This window comes from Fukomys damarensis, unplaced genomic scaffold (assembly GCF_012274545.1).
Source record: "Fukomys damarensis isolate Sample0158 unplaced genomic scaffold, DMR_v1.0_HiC HiC_scaffold_10, whole genome shotgun sequence".
NCBI lineage: Eukaryota > Metazoa > Chordata > Mammalia > Rodentia > Bathyergidae > Fukomys > Fukomys damarensis.
The window spans coordinates 5,246,967-5,266,660 of record NW_022900922.1 but is presented as its reverse complement, the minus strand read 5'-3'; the positions used below and the strand labels follow the sequence as shown (position 1 = coordinate 5,266,660).

The following is a 19,694-nucleotide window of genomic DNA, read 5'->3' as shown; positions in this document are numbered from 1 at the left end:
TTTTTTTTTTTTTTTTTTTTTTTTTTTGTACCAGGGATCAAACTTAGGACCTTCTGCTTGTGAGAGAGAAGCAGGTTTTTAAAGTACAGATGAGAGGAAGAAATGCACTGCTCACTTAAGAGATGCTGGAAAATAAAGGACATCTTTATATCCCAACTTACTTCTTTGCCTCCTTTTCTAAATGGTCAAGGTAGGCGGTAGCCTCTTTATCCACAGCAGATCCTTCTTCTCTTCAGCATCAGATGAGGGAACATGTCAATTCAGCGGTTGCAAGGGGCACACACTAACATACATTTCAGGCTGACTGACAATGAACTGTGAGAGATGCCCAGAAAAACAGCTTTGGTGAAGTCTACTTCTACAGAATAATGTTTCTCAAAGGATACGATGTGTATGTATGTAGTACCTAGGATTTAATATTTAAAAAGTTTTACATTTGATTTTTTTATAGTGTAAGGCATGATACTGTGATATATAGATAAGATACACTGTGACATGATTATCACAATCAAGCTAACACAGTCAGCACCTCACATGTCACCTGTGTGTATGTGTGGTGAGAACTGAGAAGCTAGTTTAAACACAGGACTGGGACAGGGTTCAAAAGTTGCATTTCAGCCTCAGATTAAATCAGTGTTACCAGTCCATGGACAATACTTTAAGTTAGCAAGTCTATGCTGTACTTGTAGGAAGGCAACTGGTAGGTAATAGTGTGTCTCTGAATCCAGATGAAACAAAATAAGTTATTGCCAGCTTGAGGTCAGTGATGGCCACTTTTTCCTATAGTGGCTCTCAAACTTATCTGAACACTGGAATCCTTTGGGGAGCTTTAAAAATACTGAGCTAGGCTCTCATCCCAAGAGATTTTTATTCAATTTGCCTATGACATGGCCTGGGCACATGTAGTCCTTAAAGCTCCCCAAGTGATTTTATTGTGCAGCCAAAGTTGGGAGTCACTGCTCTAATTGTAGCTACGAACAGATTTATCAAATGCCATTTTCCTTTTCTTCATTAACTCCATGTAAAATCATTTACCTCATGTCGCATTTTAGTAAATGGACTAGGAAGTATATTATTATCTCTTTGGATCTTTCTCAGATATTGGAAAGGAAAAATGGAAACACCAAGATTAACATCCTCATGGGCAGACTGGTGATTTCTGAATTTCTTTGTTTGTTTGTTTGTTTGTTTTTGATACTGGGGATCGAACTCGGGTCCTTGAGATTCCAAGGCGGGTGCCAGCACCACTGAGCTAAATCCGCAGCCCGATTTCTGAATCTCTTATTCTTTGAAATCAGTGTTATTAGTCACTGACTTTTCTGGGCTTCAGTTCCATCTATAAAATGAGGAGGCTGGATAATGGAAGCTTCTGTAGTCTGTGATCTATCTTCCATTTGGCCTACTTTCTTCTACATGTCCTTTCTGCCAATGTTGACCCATGTAGCAAATCTGCAGTAGGTGCCTGAGACTTATTTTTTATTTTCCTTACAAATATTTAGCTCTTGTTAATAACCTATAAAGATTTTACAGTTGGAGAGCTGTGCCTCAGTAGTGATTTAGGTTACTTAGTGACTGAGATTCTCTCAAATGATTCAGTAGTACATGTGAGAATTTTAAAAAAAGAGCTGTGATTATAGATAGAGCCTCTACAAGCTTATAAAAAATGTTACTAATCCAAATCTAGGCTAAAGTGTCTATACCTACTTAAATGATAGGAGAACATCAGTCATTAACTAGCAGTGCATTGGAAAGACAGGATGAAGTTAGTCTCAACTGATAGTGATCTTCCATGTCATACAGGAATCATTCCTTATCAGAGTTTTTGCTTTCTGTGGTTTTAGTTATCCATGATAAACTACACCTAAAATATTAAATGGAAAATTATACAAATACATAATTTGTATGTTTTAAACTGCATGCCATTCAGAGCAGCACGGAGAAATCTCACTCAGTCCTGCCCGGGATGTGCATCGTGCCTTGTCCCTTGTGACCACTCTGTACTGCATGTATATATAAGGAAAAACAGTATCTACAGGACTTGGTGTCTCTGGTTTCAGACATCCACTGGGGGTCTGGGAACCTATGCCCCATAGATAAGGGGGCACTACTATATTTGCATCTAATTGGAGTAGGTCAATTATTAGCCAAAAAAGATATTCATTGATTTGTCACCAGGAAAGTTTTCTCTAGTAGGTACAGACCCTTTAACTCTCTTGAATTTAAACTACAGGCTTCTATTTGACAAGGTAACCAGTCAGAAAACAAATTATTATGGTTTTATTTTTCATTATTTCATCATTTACATGAGATCAGGTATACATAAAGCTCCCTGAACTAATACTGACTATACTGTTACTCTGACTTTACCCCCAGCATATAAAACATATGCAACGACAGCAAGTAATTTTCTATTATCTATTCCCTATGATTTGTTGACAACACTTCACTGTATGCTGGACTCCATATGCTACTGAATCCAAAATGCCTGGCACATTTCCTGATATGAACTTAAATATGTGCTCTTCTGAAGAACAGTATTTCTGGGCAAGCATATAATATGCTGAGTTTTGCAGATTAAAATATATGCTCTGACTCATCGTCACTGAGTTAACCTTGAGTTTCCAGAAACCTGGTGTTCACGCTTTCTGATGTGAGACAAGAGTTGTGGAAAGTGTGGGCTTAGAGGCAAGTGTTGTGGAGAGTATGGGCTAAGAACTTTTTGGGTTCAATCCCAGGCTCCCAAGGCCACCAAACCATCATTAGTGCCTGTACTGATACTAGGAAAAGAGGTCACCTAGGCCTCTGCCTCTAAAATATGACTATCCATTTAAATTCATGAAAATATTTTTATTAGTATATGTTTGCTATACATAATGAATATTCATTGTGGGGAGCTGGTGCATATACATATCACATCTTTGCCATTTAATTTCTTACGAAGGTCTGGGGATTGGGCTCAGTGGTTCTGCCACCTGCCTCGCAAGCACAAGGACCCGAGTTCGATTCCTGTATCACCCCCCCCAAAATAATTCTTACAAAAATGGAGGCTGTAATGTGACAGCCAGACAGAATTAACCAGAGAATACCCTAGCTGGGCCAAGCCTTCAGCTTTTCACTCTAACTTGCCTCTTGATGAGACAGGTAAATGTTCTGATGGGACAATACAGATAAGGCAGCAGAATGGGAATAGGGAAGACAGGAATACTCAAGTTTCCAGGCTTCTGATACATAGAACCTCTGCTGACTCAGTTTCTGTGCCCTCAAAGTTGCTGAGGTCAAGAGAGCAGGAATCACTAGCAGAGCAAGGAAAAGGCTGTGTTCCATCCTATCACACCGCACCTGTGGGGTCTGCTGCGTGATTCTGATTCTTAGTGCCCCCATTTGTGGTGGAGTCTAGTTCTTCCTTATTGTCAGCAGCTTGAGCAGATTCAGAAGCTTAGACACTATGTAGACTTCACTGCTCAGACCTTAGTTTCTTCACCACTAAATTATCAAGATAGAACTAGCTGCTTTTTGGGTGTGATGATAGCAGCTAGGTTAAAATTTCCTGTGGTTTCCTAACTTCAGGCCATGGAAGGCCTTATCTTTTTTTCCTGCTGCTTATGCTTAGGGTTGTCAGTATCAGGGTCTCTGCTTACTCTTCAGTTAAGCCTTGTCTCTCTCACCCTGGCCTTTCCATAAGGAACAAGGAAGCAAAGAGAAGCGGGAAGGGAGAGAGGCCAGCTGGATGGAGATAGGCATTAGAATGCAGATTGTGGCTTGGCACAGAAAGCCTGTGGATGCAGATAAAGAAAAGCACCCTAATAATGTGAATGTCAATGAGATAACACTGGTAAAGCTACACTCCTCTGAAGAAAGGTGTTGCATTTATAATCATTTTTGCAAAACAGTTCCTCTTACAGTAATGATTATCTTTGCAGCTTCCTCTTGGAGAGCCCCATATTAGTAACTTCATCCCCTAGTTTTGAGCTAACATCTTGCTTCGCCTATCATGGTTTTTTTTTTTTTTTTTTTTTTTTTTTTAATGACCTGTGCCTGTGCAAAAGAGTATGGTTTTACATCTAGGGAAGAGCTGGGCTACATGTTCCAGCAGGTGTCCTGCAGCAGGATCAGCCTGGGATTTGTGTGTGTGTGTGCGCGCGCATTCATGTGTGGGGGTACTGAGGGTATCTAGCTGATTTCTAGGTCTCTGCAGTTGATTCTGGGCACCATATATATGCAGCTAGAACTGGTACAGCCCTGTTGTACCAAACCTCCCCACAGCTCTGCACACCACTCTGCGTGATAGTAGTGCAATTCAATTCATTTTGTAATGCAAAATGGAACCCTCAAAGAAAGTGGATGTGGTCCTTGTGGGATTTTTCACTGATGGCAGAGCTGGGAATGGCGAGCCTGCCAGGGTACACAGCACAGAACAAAAGCCTTCAGCTTCAGAGTCCAGATATGTTAATTTGAACCCACCTGCCTGTTAAGTCAGTTACTAGCTGAGTAACCTCCAGCAAGCTACTCACTTACCTAGTGTAGCAGTGAAAATTAGAATACAGTTACGTTTGTAATGATGTCTTTTTTTCTTTCTTTTTTTTTTTTTTACTGTGTTGGCCTCCTAAATCTTGCTTCCCATTACCTGAGATGTGGCAAACATTCTGCCTTGAGACCAAAGTAGTGGAGATTTCTAGTTTCCATCTATTTCTAGTTCCATCACTGCTTTGCTAGGGAGGTTAAAGAAGTTATTTAATCTCTGGTGCCCCAGTGTCCTCCTGTATCAATACATCACCTGAAACATTTTTAGAAGCGGTAACAAACAGCCCTATAATGCTGTTTACAAACACAGATAATTCACTTACCCATGTTAACTAAGGATAGAAATCAAATAGATAAAAGCAATCTACTGATAATCCCGAAACCCCATTAGGTTAAACATCCTTTAATGACAGACTAGGGCTGTATGTGAAGCATTAAACTGACTTGTTACGGTTAATCCCTCTCCCTTTCCTATCTCTGTTCCATGGTAGAAAACGACAAATGCCAAACACCTATTGGGGCTCCTCCGGAGGGGATAAACACACCTTGAATGACCCACATTTGTCATAAAGTATTCCCACATTACTATCCAGTAGCTGAAGCAAGCAAAGTCGTAGAGATGCGGGTTTTTTAAGTAAACAGCACATGACTATAGACAAGGTGTAGAAGGCAAAGAATAGTTTTGCAACATTAGAAAGGACTCCTCTAAGAATTACTGAGTCCAATCACTTTGTTGTGAAGATAAAGAGAGGGAAGAATTTCAAGTCTCTTAAAATCCTGGTGGGGGACGAGATGGCAGTGTGAATGTACACTGAGTACTGACGGGGAGCAATGACAAGAGCAAGAGAAAGTATAAGAGAGAACATTCACCAGTGTCCCTCCCATATATACAGTTTACTGTTGATCTTCTCATCTCTGTGACTTGTGGGTAGTGAGAGCTATAATGAAATAGTACTGAAATATTGTTTTATTATCAAAACAATTTCAATAGCTTATGTCGTAATACTAATGAGACTTCCCGAGCACCAGAGTATTATGACTGCCCACAGCTAAAAGAAGAAGAAAAATACACGAAGATTTTTTTCCTGACTAGTGCACTAACCAGACCTGGATGAACAGTGGCATTCAAAGTCTCCCTTTGATCCCAGCTTTAGTTTTTCTAAGCTAAGCCATTCTCTACTACTGGTATTGTTTTTTTCCTGGTACCAGGGATGAAACTCAGGACCTTGCACTTGCCAGGCAGGCATGGTGCCACTGAGCTACATCCTCGGTCCATTCTCTACTTCGTGATAGGTAGGAAGAACATTTGGGGTCCCAGGAGAATGCTCTCCACAATCACCTATGTCATATGCTTTTTAAAAAAATGTGGCCTAATGTTTGAGGCTATGAACTGGCCAGCCCACTTCAAGAAGACATGCCTTCTGAGAGCTATGTCCAACTCCCACGTGAAGATTCAAGTTCTGTCCAGCAAGTTCTGCTATTATTCAGGCAATGACTTCTCACAGAGATCCCATAACAAAAGAATTTGGACAATTTTCTAGCTTTATTCCAAACTTTCTCTCCTGCCATTTATCTATCCTAACCTCCTTCTTTGCAATTCCATCTAGACCTTTAATCCAATTCAGGATCTTTCTCCTCTGAGCTTCCTTTGAAAGCTTATCAACCTTTTGGGAACTGAGGTCTTTATAAGCCAATGCAACAGTCTCAATCTCAATCTTAATCTTGTACTGTCGTAGAGAAATGATTATCTGTGAAATCTGTTACTTCACCTTGCCATTGTGCCATCCTACCATATTCTTACATGAAAAGATTAAGATACCAATATCCTTCAAACAATGACACAGACCATTTCTGCAAATACGATCAGTAACCCATGCCAGAACATTTATACACATTCTTTCATAAGCCCTCACAATAGTCCTATTAATGGCATGTTGTTGAGATTATGTGGCTTGCAAAATGGAACAGTTAACACCTTTCATTGAGTTCTAGTGCCAAAAAATGATGTAGCTAGTTCTCTGTTTTAACCTGGGCTGGCATTTTCAACTTTTCACCACCAAGGAATCCTCATTAATTTTTTTCCCACAGACGTCCTTGTTTCCAAATAGGCCATGTTTCCAAAGTACCCAGCTTTTTCATTTCAGTTAATCAAAGTCATACGTAACAACTGCCCATCGAAGTTATTGAGTTGATCGACTGCCAGCCCAAAGACAAACAAACCACCATTCTGGTGGTATGTACAACTTTATGGTGGATGAAATTAACAATTTCCTATGGCCTTTTATACAGCATTAAAATGTACGTTCCAAGATCCCTGGGGCATGGGTATGCACACTGGGAACTATGGGGCCAAGACTTTTCCTCCACCCTCCAAATTTTTTTGTTCTGAATTGGTGAGCTGGAAGCAATCTTGCCACAGTTGGCTGAGTTCCACTTGGGGCAGGTACTATAACCTTGTTGCTACCTCTTCCCCTCAGAGTGGCTTCCTAGGGAAGATGCTTCTGTACCTGAGGGACTCTTCTACAGCCACACCAGGGCACCCTTCATCATGGTACTTAAAAAGCTACTTAAAGAAGTACAATGATCTTTTTGTTCAGTTTTTATTTCTGCAAGATTTAAGTATTCTGTGCAGATTATTAGAGATAATCCAATACAAACAGAGGAAAATGGTTCTTTTAGATACTATGAGACCAGATGTATCAGCGAAGACCAAATTCTACAAATGCAAATCTGAAGAGTGTATACCACACGCATGTCCTGGTTTATATATCCCACAGCAAACACATTTTATATATTGGGTTGCTACCTAGGAAGAGTTCATACCTACAGAAATTATCAAATAGAAACAATGTGCTTTAAGATACATTTCTTCCAGGGATCCAAAAGCTTTACAGGCAGTGTCCTGTCAGCCCTGACTGTTCTGTTAAGAAGGGAGAAGGCAGGGGTTAATGGAACTATTAAAAGGTAGTTCTCAAGCACCCTGTCCTGCATACTATGAGTCAGCTATGATCCTGATTCAAACATAGGATTGTTACGATATCGAGGAAGTGTGACATTTCATGAAGCCTTAAATAAGAAAGGTGACTTTGATAAAGTGATTAATAGTATGCTGGCAGGCAAAATGGGACTTCAAGTTATGGCTTCTTACATTTATTTGGCTAAACTGATATTCACATGTGTACATACATGAACATATGTTTACAGGTATATAAATTGATGTATAGATACACATATTCTGCAGAGATCTGTGTATTTGAAACAAATCAGATCATTATGTACACATATGTAATAATAAAATTGTACTCATATTTTGGAACATTTGGCATATTTCTGGGAAGAATGATCTTTATACTAAACATTTACTGTGTATGAATGTGGTGTAGCCTTTGTTTTTTTGGTGACTCAGTTATGAAGGGCACAGTTGCTACTCCAGTGTTCCCTAGTACCCAGAATAGAGCCAAACAATACAATTCAATAAATATTCTCTGAGCAAATGAATGAATATTCTGTGTTACACATGACACAAAATGTTGAGGTTTCAACAAACCTTACACACATATGTTGCTTTTTAGTAACAATTTTAAATGACAGGAATTTAAGAAAAACATTTAACTAACTTGGCCTTGTTAGGTTCTGATTCAACTGGGATGGATTTAGGGGGAAATTTCTATGATACGAGGAGATGAGAGCTGAGAAATTTTATGACAGAAATAGTAATAATGATAATGATAATAATGGCTTTGAGAACATAGGCATTAAATCGTATTAATAATTAGGGTAGGTGTTTCAAAGCTAATGAGTACCTCAAAACATATTACAATGGGCAAAGTGAATTTGGTCCCAGTGAGAGCTAATCTGTTCTGCTGAAAAATACAAACCCTGCTATTCCACTATTACAGGGCCCAAGGGAACAATTCTATGGAGAACTATGTTAGAGCCCACTGGGGAAAAAGGTGCCTACCCACATAGGTAAATTATCTCCTCTGGGCCAAGCCAGGAATGGGTTCATTCCCTTCATGTGGGTGGACACACTCTTCCCAGGAGGCCATTTTATTTACTGCTTTTTCCTACTGGATCAGGCTCATTTGTTTTTATATCTCAGGTCTACGTGTAATCCCTGCTCACACTGTATATGTTATTACAAAACACCTTTCAGTATGCCACTGTTAAAATGGAGTGCTCTAAACAAATGTTCTCTTAAGGCAATAACTCCTTAATATAAACTGCATTTAATAAAACTTGTAGTGGTTCCAAAAAGAAAAGGGTAAGGCATACTTAGCGAAAATGTCTAGAAGAAATTTGCAATTAATATTTTACAAGACATTTAGATTCCACAGATTCCTCCTAGCTGTTAAAATTTAAGAGTTTTTTCAAAACTGTATTCCTCTCTGTTATTACATCCTTAATTAAATTAATTTATACAGTGAATGCTCTAATGATACTGCTGTAGATTTTCAATCAAAAAGCCTCACTCCTAGAGACAATATGTGTTAAGACCTTGGAAAAAAACATGACATAAGGCAGGGTGCTGTCACCGGCAGAAGGACATTTGGCCCTGACACCTGATTATTGAAAAGGTTTTAGTGGCTTTTCTGTGCCTCAATGAAGGTCTTTTATTTTACTTTACCTTTTAATTGAGCTGAAGTAGGTCAATGAAAATGAAATAAATCTTCCATACTGCCTTTACAAGGGTTTCTTCCTTTCCTGGACATATAATAGTAGACAATGACATATCTACTGAACAACATCACCATTTAGTTTTGCCTATGTGAAACCCTAAATAAAGGAGACTATCTTTAAGCACAATTTGCTAAACCATCAAAGCAGAGGCAACCAAAATTTGTTCAAGAACACAGAAGGCACAGCAGTGGAAATACGCAATCTAATGATGCTGCACCCAACCCAAAGGCTCATTAAGAACCCAGCCTTTGCAGACAGTTAACCACATTCCCCTCAGGCTACAAGTGCATTACTAAACAGGATCTCAAGGTTGTTTCGTGTGTGTGTGTGTGTGTGTGTGTGTGTGTGTGTGTGTGTGTGTGTGTGTGTGAGAGAGAGATGCAAAACTGGTATTCTGTCACAACTGGAAAGGCACAAAAGCATAAAGCAAGTATATACTAATTGCCTATCCACTGTCCATCCTCATAGTGAGACCAATTAGAAGCCTCATCAGGGTGGACCTTAGCTATTTTATCCCAGTGCCTAGCTAAGTGCCTGGCTTGGAGCAAGCATCCAATAATCTTTTGTGATTATTCTCATGAATTATCAGTAATTAATGGGCACTGTACCTAAAATTTAATCTGTAGCTTAAGCATCAAGCAACCTTTTCTAGAGGAAAATTTTCTCAAACCAAGGAAATAATCCCTAGCTTCTCATTCTTGGCTTTCTGTGTGGACATGTTGAATTTCCTCCTTTTATTTGAAGTATTATGTTTCTAGGGTTTATGCTGAACATTTCAGAAGATACAAGATCCAGTATCTTAGTTATAAAGTAAGAGGCAGGCTCCAGAAATGTGTCTCCAATCACTTTGCACTGCTTAGTAAGGCCCTGATTCTTTACCTTAATCCCACCACCCTTCCCCGAACGGCCCATGTAAAGGGTCTCTAAAACTTGATATGAAAAGAAGTATAGTTTTAAATTGAAGCTAAAGAGCAAACACTTTCAACTCCATATAGGCAGTCCTAAACTTGTTTTTCCCCCTGCACTAACCAAAGTCTTTGTTTCCTTCGTGATAGGAAGATAGCACATAAAGGGAAAGCAAATCCCTGAACATTAATGAAGTTGAGTTGCATGCTAAAAGTTCCTCAAGATACAAAACTATCAACTGCAAAAGAAAACTGCATTGAGAAAAGAAAACCAGCACTACTTGATCTTGTTATAAATGGAAAGTTTTGGACACTTTAGGAAAAAAAAAAAGCAGCAAGTGCCTTTTTAATGGATTTTATCCGCAGGAAAATGATTACAACCAGAAAAGCTTTAAAGTGTCAGCTGGTGATTCATTTTTCTTTATTCCTTTTATTTTTATTCAGAAGGAAATTGAAGGCATATGGCAAAGTGCATCATTAATTTCTTATTAATTTCATAATATGAAGGCAACCAGTTAAAATAGTAGTGCTACAACTTTAAATTACCGAACTCACTTGGTATTTAATGAGAGATTTAGCACAGCAGGGGTTCTGTTAAATTAAGTTATGCCTTCACATCACAGTGGGAAAACAGGTGTATATTGGTTTAGAATTATGGAAATGTTGACGAATTCCAACGCTTGTAATCAAACAGCAAGCCTCCCTGTAATTTTTTCCCCCAAGAATATGCATTAATCTTTTATGTCTGGTCCCATTTCTTCCTGTCCACCAAAGGCTCACAGCTGAAAGGCAACCACTTTCATGTTTTTCTTGCAGCTGTTAAGGGTGATGTTTATCAGATAAAGCCAAGAGATGTGGAACTCCATCCCCATTTGCCACATTTGAAACAGCAAATGGAGCAAATGTATATACTGTGAAGGCTATGAGCCTTGCAAATTAGATCTGACTGTTCAAATTTTTGTTTCGTCTTCCTCAAGTAACTGGGTGTAAGAAATGGAATGGCTAAAAAGAAACCAAAAAACAATCTACCAATTATCTTTCTCCAACTTCCATTCCCTTAATAATGGGTCTTCAAAGTCATCACTTCTAAATTTCACAAGCAGAAGTTTTAGGAAGAGGAAAAAAAAGTACACTATTAAAAAATAATTTGGTAGGTGCATTTTGTCTGCCAAGAAAAGGGTCAGAATAAGATACCCCAAACAGAAGCATACTCATCAGCCTTTCTATGCATTACAACATGCCCTGTTCAAATTAACTCCGGGTTTCTGGAATGTGTCTTCACACAGGAACAGGGCATGCTAGGAGCAGTGCTAGTCCAGGGGAGGCATCCAAATTAACCAAGCTTTGCATTCTGTTAAAATATGATGCTATCTGGTATCAAAATATATTATACCTTAAATGGTAAATAATGATTCATCTCAAGTAATTTTTTAAGACACCTAGGAGGAATTTTGTGTGCTAAATATTTTAAAGCATTTATTTTTAAGAGAAGAAATACAAAAGTGCTCTTTGCATTTGATTAGGAGCCTGGAAAATAAAAATTATTGCCTTCGATTGTTGGCGGGGCTACTAATAATTTGCCATGATTGCTTCATTCAGCAATGTGACCTAACACTGCAACCTTCTAGGATTACAATGGAAAACTTCTATTTATATGGAAAATTAAGCTGAAATACTACTACTTTTTAAAAAGTCACTAAGCAAAGCACTTGGACTTAATGAAAGCAGCCTTACCTTACTAAAAATTACTTGGAGGTTTCAAGAAGTAGCTAAATAGGCAGGGATCATTCTGGTACAACATATTTGCTTTGCTTTTCTTTGATTTGCTCTTATGAAAACTAAAGTGGCACGATTCAAGATTAAGGTTCATAATTTACTAGCTGAGTGATGAAAAAAAGCTCAATATTCTGAAAACTTTTTGTTGAGCATCTTGCAGTTATAAATATAAAATTTCAATGGAGCTAGGGTGAATTACACAAGCGTTATCTTTTCTGAGGGTACGGGGTTAAAATATGTATGTGTGCCCATGTTAGTATGCATGTGCATGCACACACTCATTTCAGTACATGAGTACAGAGAGAGATAACTGATATAAAGTTAGAACTGAACCCAGAAAACATTATGGGCATTATTTTATCCTTTACTAAACCAAGTTTCAATACATTTATTATTGTACTGTTTATCCAGTTCCTTCATTAAAACCAATGCATATCATTATGATATTGAATGAACTCATCACTGATATTTGGGAGAAAATCCAAACAGCATAGGGAAATTTATACTTGCATGCAATATGTATGAGTGCCACAAAATCCCTTAAAATAATATATAAGATAAAGCTGCTCTATGCAACATCAGTTCATTTCTAATGTATTGTACTAATCATTGAATATTACTGGGAATGAAATGGAAAAAAATACTGTAAGCTTTGTATTTTCTGTTCTGTATCAACATGAAGCCACAAATTGGACATTAAAACATTGACTTTGTTAACCACCATTGACTGTTTAGAAATCATTAGGAGGCTTAATATTATGGCTGTACAGGGTACATTTTGTTCTTTCAAAAGAAAATCTAAAGACTAAAATTGAAAAGGGGCTCCTGGTGAGTAAAAGCTTTTCCTTTTCCATTTGCTTCACTTGTGTGAATTGGTTTTTTTTTTTCCTTTTAAAATCTTAGCCCACCCAATAGTCTTTGGCAGCTGCTATACCCAGTGGGGTCACTCTGATTTTCTAACCAGGGGACCTACTGTTTGAGTGCTCTTCCCATCAGCATTAATGCCAGCGCTTCGTTATGGGCTGGCCAGCTGGTCTGGCTGCTGTAGGGAACACACGGGTCAGCACACCCCTCAAAAGACCAAAGTCATTTTTGGCACTAAGAACCCATAACTAGAACCTTCAGTTGAAAGGACCATTTTCAAGCAATAAAGTGATTTTGGTACAAAAGTAAACCGACTCACCCCAGGTAAAGTTTTAATATTGTGCAGTGCATTCTGGGCTTCAAGTGCAGCTTTTCTTGTATAAAATGTTACGAAACAACAACCTACAGAGAGAAATGAAAAGATTTTAGAAATTTCTGTGAATGCTTTGGTTAGATATAATGGAGACTGCGGCGAACAAATAATCTACTTAAAAGGATGCACAATTTAAAAATAATAAAGTGCATGAGAACAGTAATAACAACATCTGAAGCATTTACACAGTGCTTTTCATCTAAATAACATTTATTAGCTTTACCCACACAGGAAATCAATTCATTACTCTGTGTACCAACTATCTGGAACAGAGCTCTTCAAGAACGGGGGTGGGAGGTGGTGGTGTGAGGTAAGGTGGGACTTGTCACACAGCAACTACATGAAGACAAGTATTTAATCACAGTAACAAAGCATAAACTTACATGAATGTAATTTTCTTAAATGATATCTCCAGAACATCACATTTTGAAAACACTTTCTAACCTCAAAGGTTTAGACAACTGGATTTTAAGTTTCTTAAAAGTGAGTATATTCTTTTTTATCTGCACCATAGTACATAATGCAAAATTCTTATACACATGACTACTTAATCCCCGTTTGCCAAAATGAAAGGCTGTGTTATAGCCAGTTTAGAAATTAACTTACTATCTGATGGGTATGTGACCAAACACCTCTGGTCTGTGTAGTAAGTATGGCTGTGGCTCACCTCTGGATTCCTCATTTCCAAGAGCCTATGGAGTACCGGCTCAAAGCCTGTGCAAGGCAGGCCAGCAGATACCCTCTTTCTAACCAACTTCCTTCTCCAAAGAAGAGGTTGACACCTTAGACCATTCCTTCAGTGTCCTGAAGGGTAACTGTCCCTTCTTCAACTTACAAAGACGCTGGTTAACAATAATCAGCATATAGTTTCTTAGCACTGCCAGGCTTGGGGAAGGGAGTAAATAAAAACTTTAGAACGTTAAATTAAAAAAGGTACTACGTTTGATCTAGGCTGTCTTTGGTTACTTGAGGATGAGGAAAAAATGGAGTGAGGCCCTCTGCAAAACTATATATACTTCAACTCAGCTTTAGGAGAGGATCCTAATGCATGGAGCCAGAGAGGGGTGGGATGAGCTTAGAGGGAGACTCCTGCCACAAGTGCAGAAAGCCTGAGAGAAACGCACAGCACTAAGGCATCAGTATGGGCTGCATTTAAGGAATGATGCAAAATCAACAAAAAGCAGAACAACAACAACAAAAAATACAGTTGCAGGCAGGGAGTGGGCACTGCAAGGCATCAGAATTTTAGTCACACACTAGCATTCTGACTTCTCAAAATATAATAATCACTCAGTGGGACAGCGGAAAATCAAGCCTGACAGCATTTATGCAACATTCTTAAAGATATCTAAGATGTTGCCTTCTCAGTTGAAAAAAAAAAAAAAAGTAGGAGTTTTTGTCTTACATTTGGTTCAGTCAGAGTCACCAAGATTAAAATATTTAAAACCTTCACCTTTTGGACAGAGTATGACCCTAGCTTCTTGGCATTTAAAAAATGCCATGCATCCAAGGATCAAAACCCCTTGAAATGTGTCATTTGAATGATGGAGGGAAATTAAAATTATGAAGTTTAAGAATCACAGATCTTTTTCTCTGTTTTTCTTTTCTTTTCTTTTTTCAGTACCAGGGATCAAACTCAGAACCTTGGCCTTGCAAGGCAGGCACAGCGCCACTGAGCTAAATCCCTGGCCTGAGACTATTTTTATTTGATCTTTACTTCAGCTATTTTGATTTTGTTGACAAAAGTCACTTGGCCAGTTTTCTTGACAGTAGACCTTTTATCCAACTGATTAACTTAACTAGTTATTTGAGCTTCCTTGGCATAATGAAAGTCTTAGAAAAGCTGTAATTACTTATAATTAGGGAATAATTTTAAACAAGAAATTCCCAATTTCTAGTAACCGATCATAATAATTTTTAGAAGGAAAAATATAAAACATGCATCACTAGGTTTAGTACAAAAAGAAAAACAGGAAAAGCTTTCTACATGCCTCTAGCAAAAACTTTCAGTAAGTTCTTTCATTCTCCTAAGCTGATATGGTTGGCTTCCTGATAAGGATGTAATTGAGAAGTTCTAAATTTCAACTTAATGAATAATCAAAGATTCAAAAAAAATAAAATCTGACCCTTTCAAGAAGGTGACTTTTGAGGGGTGTGATCTACTTTAAAAATAGTGAGCAGTGTTTGCTTGGCTGGAATGAAGGCAATTAAGTAAGAGAAAAGCTCAGGAAATGAAAAACATGCTCAGAGTCAAGAACGAAAAAGCTGCTGGGTGTGGTGGTGCAAGCCTGTAATTCTGGTACTTGGGAGATTGAGGCCAGCATGGACTACATAGTGAGTTCAAAGCTGAACTACATAGTGAGACCCTGTCTCAAAAAAAAAAAAAAAAAGCTTAGGGTCAAGAATGAAAAGTACAGATTACCTAAAAGAACAGGAAAATGAAAAGGGATTGAAAATGGGAAGCTAAATACAGTGAGAAGACTAAAGGAACCATGAATGATATGATGATGTAAACTGAGGGAACCGTGTGCCTTGGCGTTGGGCCAACTTGACTGTGCCTTGGCGTTGGGCCAACTTGACGAGCTCTGAAAAACAAAGCAGTCTTAGGAGTAAAGGAAGCTCCCCTACCTTGGTCACTCAAACTCAATTCCTACTACTTCTCACTGCCTAATGGCCCATGAGGACCATCCATCCACATAAGTATTAAAACGCTGCTTCTGGGGAAATGAGACATTTAATTACTTTTAGTTATCTACCTTAGTGTGAATTTGACTAAAATGCTTTCTTCTTAGAAAAGTTTCTTTTATTGGTGGTTTTTGATTTTTCTTTCTTCTCTTTCTTTTCTTTTTTTTTTTAAGGAAAGGTAAGTTTGAAGCAGGTATCTGAGCAGTTATAGGCAAGCAGGAGAGGAGGGGAAAGGAATGAAGAGGTGCCTAATTACAGAAGAGGAGATAATACTCTAAGTCTCCAGCTCTTCCAGAGACTAATCATTACATTTCCTTTTCAAATGACGTAGAGCTCATAACCCTTTGACTACATATCCAGTGAAACAAATTCTGTAAGACTGTACCAAGATAATCTCTAGTTTCAGTGTAGCACAAGGGAGACCATCTTGGGTAACATGAGGGACAGGCTTATTCACTGTTCATTTACCACCAAGCAACAGCTCAGTTCCATGAGTGCTACACTTGGCAAGCAAACTTGGAACCTTGGTGTGAATTCAAAAAGGTGTCCAGGGCTGGGGATGTAGCTCAGTGGCACCACACCTTCCTGGCAAGCAGGAAGTCCTGAGTTTGATCCCCAGTACCTAAACAAAACAAAACAAAACAACATCTTAATTGGACACAGCCCCTTACCACACACAGACCATGGCTTGGTGAGCAGAGTCCAAGCTACATTCCCGCTCCTATTCACAGCAGAGGCTGGGCACCCTCGTACAATTAGCAACTGGCACAAAGGCAGGGGTCCTGGGACACAGAGAAAGACTGAGAATGTCGCCTCCAAAACGTTTCTTTTGGTTTCATAATTTGGTTCTTGAATGACCTAAGAGAAAATATCTCACATTCTTTGTGCCTTAGTTAACCCTAGTTTCATTACCTTTAATCAATGAATAACAACCAGGTCCGAAATCCTTCACCCCATCCCAAAGAACCTATGTGGATATTTCATTCAGAACACATTTAAAAATTATTCTTAACTTATATGCTTAAAAATGACTTACATTTGGTATGCATAATAGTTCACTTTAAAAAAGTGTTTGACTGGGTTATCCTAAAATTTGCAGAGCAATAATACTGACCTCCAAATTTAGAGTCATTTTAGATGCAGCAGTTAGTATTGCTCTTCTAAAGGGACTCTGGTACATTTCCAGAATCAGGCTGTATCTGAAAGAATGTTGGTTTTATGAGGACTGACCCAAATGCCAGTTACAGTTACTTTTAAAAAAGTCTATAGTGCATGATTTCTCTTATGTGAGAAACCCAAAATGCCAGGGAGCTACTAGAGACCCCAGAAAACCCATGAAGGCTCAACAAGCATGAAATTTTCTTTCTTGCTGGCCCTAACTACAAGTACAGCTGTTGTGGGAACCACCTGTCTCTCAGATTTCCCCATGCCAGCTGCAACTCAGGTCTGAAATACACCGGATTCATTTCCAGGTCAGCTGTAACGCCAGATGGCTCAGCCTTTGGATTCAGGGGACATGCCTACCACCTTCTGCAGGCTCTGTTTTAACATCAGTGTGAGGTGGGTGGTTAAACATCTACAATACCCAGATGTTCTTCAGTGGTCAGTGGCTGCCACACACATCAGGGGGTGCCAGCCCCTCAGGCCTGTGCTCATGCGTGGGATCCACCCTTTTCGGGCTGTCCATGCAGTACAGAGAAAAGAGCTTCGCTCCACGTAAATTCTCATCAGCAACAACAGAGTAGTGACTGGCCAGGGGCTCTGGGGCCAGCGGATGCTGATGCAGGCTGATGAGTCAGGTCCTTCAGCAAGCCTCGACCCTCCTGTTTCTGCTTAATGCTGGTAACTCTTGCGGCTCCACATCTTCCTGGTTTGCTCATGTGACACTGTCCAATAAGAGCTTACACTTTACAGTTTGTGCCGCCCTTATCCACACATTCAGGAATTTCTGCCAGGGGCAGCAGCCAAATTAGAAAAGACAAATGTGATGTCCCAGCACCAGGTTACTTTCTGACATTCACACAACAACTTCAATAATCCCCTGGGTTAATAAAAGCTTTGGAAGTTGAAACAAAACAAAAAATCCCAATCGTCCCTCATGTGTCCATTTATGAACCTCCCTCACATTACTCCTAACCGGGAATTAAAAAACTCGCACGTGAAATAGGTACACAGGTAAAACTTGAGAGCTGATAGTCTCCAGTACCCATAGAACGTAACATTTCCACTGGTAACTCCCTTTGCTGATCACCAGAAGTTTCTCATGACTCTGCACGTACTTCAGGGGGGCAATGCGTTCAAGCCTATTGGCCACTAGCATCGCACTGTGAATTAATTCTGCTGTTTAACTTTGAAAATCTGGCAGTGCCCCTAGGGAGGGAATACAGGACAAAGAGGGAGGGAGAGGTCCTGGGATACACTGTTAAGTAAGTCTGTGGTTTCACAGGGAGCATCTTTGGGCAGTCAGGAAATAGCAAGATGACTCTGGGCACTGCATAGAAAAAACTACCTGTTTCAGATTTTGTCTGTGCCATCCCTTCCGGGCTCTTGGGGCCTTTTACTGCCCAAATTCCCAGAAATGGGTAAGTTCAGCAATAGAGTTGCATATGTTCAAGCCAGTGAAGCAATTTGTAATCAATATTATAATTGTGAGATATGATTATACCATCATGTATCAGAATCTGAAAGTGGCAATTCCCAGAGAGGCTAAGTGCTACATACTCCAAACAGAGTAGTTGGTGTCTATCTATATCTTTTTACTAATAGTTTCTGCTGTCATAAAGAGTTCCCTCAGGTATTTTGCCAGCTTAATTGTCAGATAATTTGAGACAATGTTAGAGGTTTTTGCTATTTCCAAAGATAAAGCCCCCAGTAAGACAGGCCAGTGGGAGACCACCCACACACACACACACACACACACACACACACACACACACAGTCTCTCCCTCTCTCTCTCTCCTCCTCCCTCTCTCTCTCCTTTAAAATCATAAAGAAAACACTCAAATTTATTGAAAGACTAATTTTAAAATGATCAAGTAGACTTATCCTCAAAGAAACCATCTGGATTATCACAAATCTTTTCAAACTACAGCTGTTTTTCCTGAAAATCTTATTTAGAAACTCTTAGTAATAATAATACTCACAGGGGTAAAAAAAAGTATTGCTTATATAGAGATAACCAGTTTATTGTTGACTTGTCCTGATTCACACAGCAATTTATTTACATTCTTTTCACTGCAGAGGGTAGTACAGACATAGCCTAGAGAGTGATACCACAGATCAGATTTTAAAATTAATTCTACACTTATGAAAAAATGACACCACATTTATTAAAGAAATGTCCACTAAAGTTTCTAAACCTGACCAAATTGGAGAAAAATAGAACCAAGATTTGATGCTCTGGAGAAACCACTTTTAAAAGGCAGTTTTTGTTAAGCAGGTGACTCTAGGGACAATAAGGCAGATTTTGTTGAATATGTGTGTTTGTTTTTAAAGAATGCAAGTATAAAGACAGGAGGTGGTTGACTTGAATGGTTTTCAATTATTGAAATAGTCATTAGCTGCAGGGAAGAACTTTCAGCTCACACACTAACAAAGCACTCTCTTAAGGACAGCAGCTGAACCCATGTATGGTGGGGACAAATGAAACATGCCTGATGGCTACTCCTGCAGCACCAGCCTGGTCTGAGGATAAGTCTCCTGCATAAAGTGTTCTCTTCAGTGGCATAAAGCACCTATTTGGAATGTTTGAGTCCTAATTGCTAATTCTCTTTCTGAATAGCAAAACTGCAATCATGGAAAATTATTGTAGAGCATTTTGTTTTTAAGTACAATTCACCATAAGACTTGAGGAAAGGGGAAAAAGGCAAAAAATGATTTTGTATAATTCT

At 39.0% G+C, this 19,694-nt stretch overlaps 1 protein-coding gene across 7 annotated transcripts in view; it reads right to left on the bottom strand.

Annotated features, from left to right (window-relative positions):
* Window positions 1-19,694, bottom strand: part of Celf2 (CUGBP Elav-like family member 2) — a 511,103-nt gene that overhangs the window by 91,551 nt on the left and 399,858 nt on the right. For all 7 annotated transcript variants that reach the window (XM_033761820.1, XM_033761818.1, XM_010621371.2 and 4 more), the window contains one exon: window positions 13,066-13,148. In XM_033761820.1, the coding sequence (XP_033617711.1) occupies window positions 13,066-13,148 (83 nt within the window). The remainder of the gene's footprint in view (window positions 1-13,065; window positions 13,149-19,694) is intronic.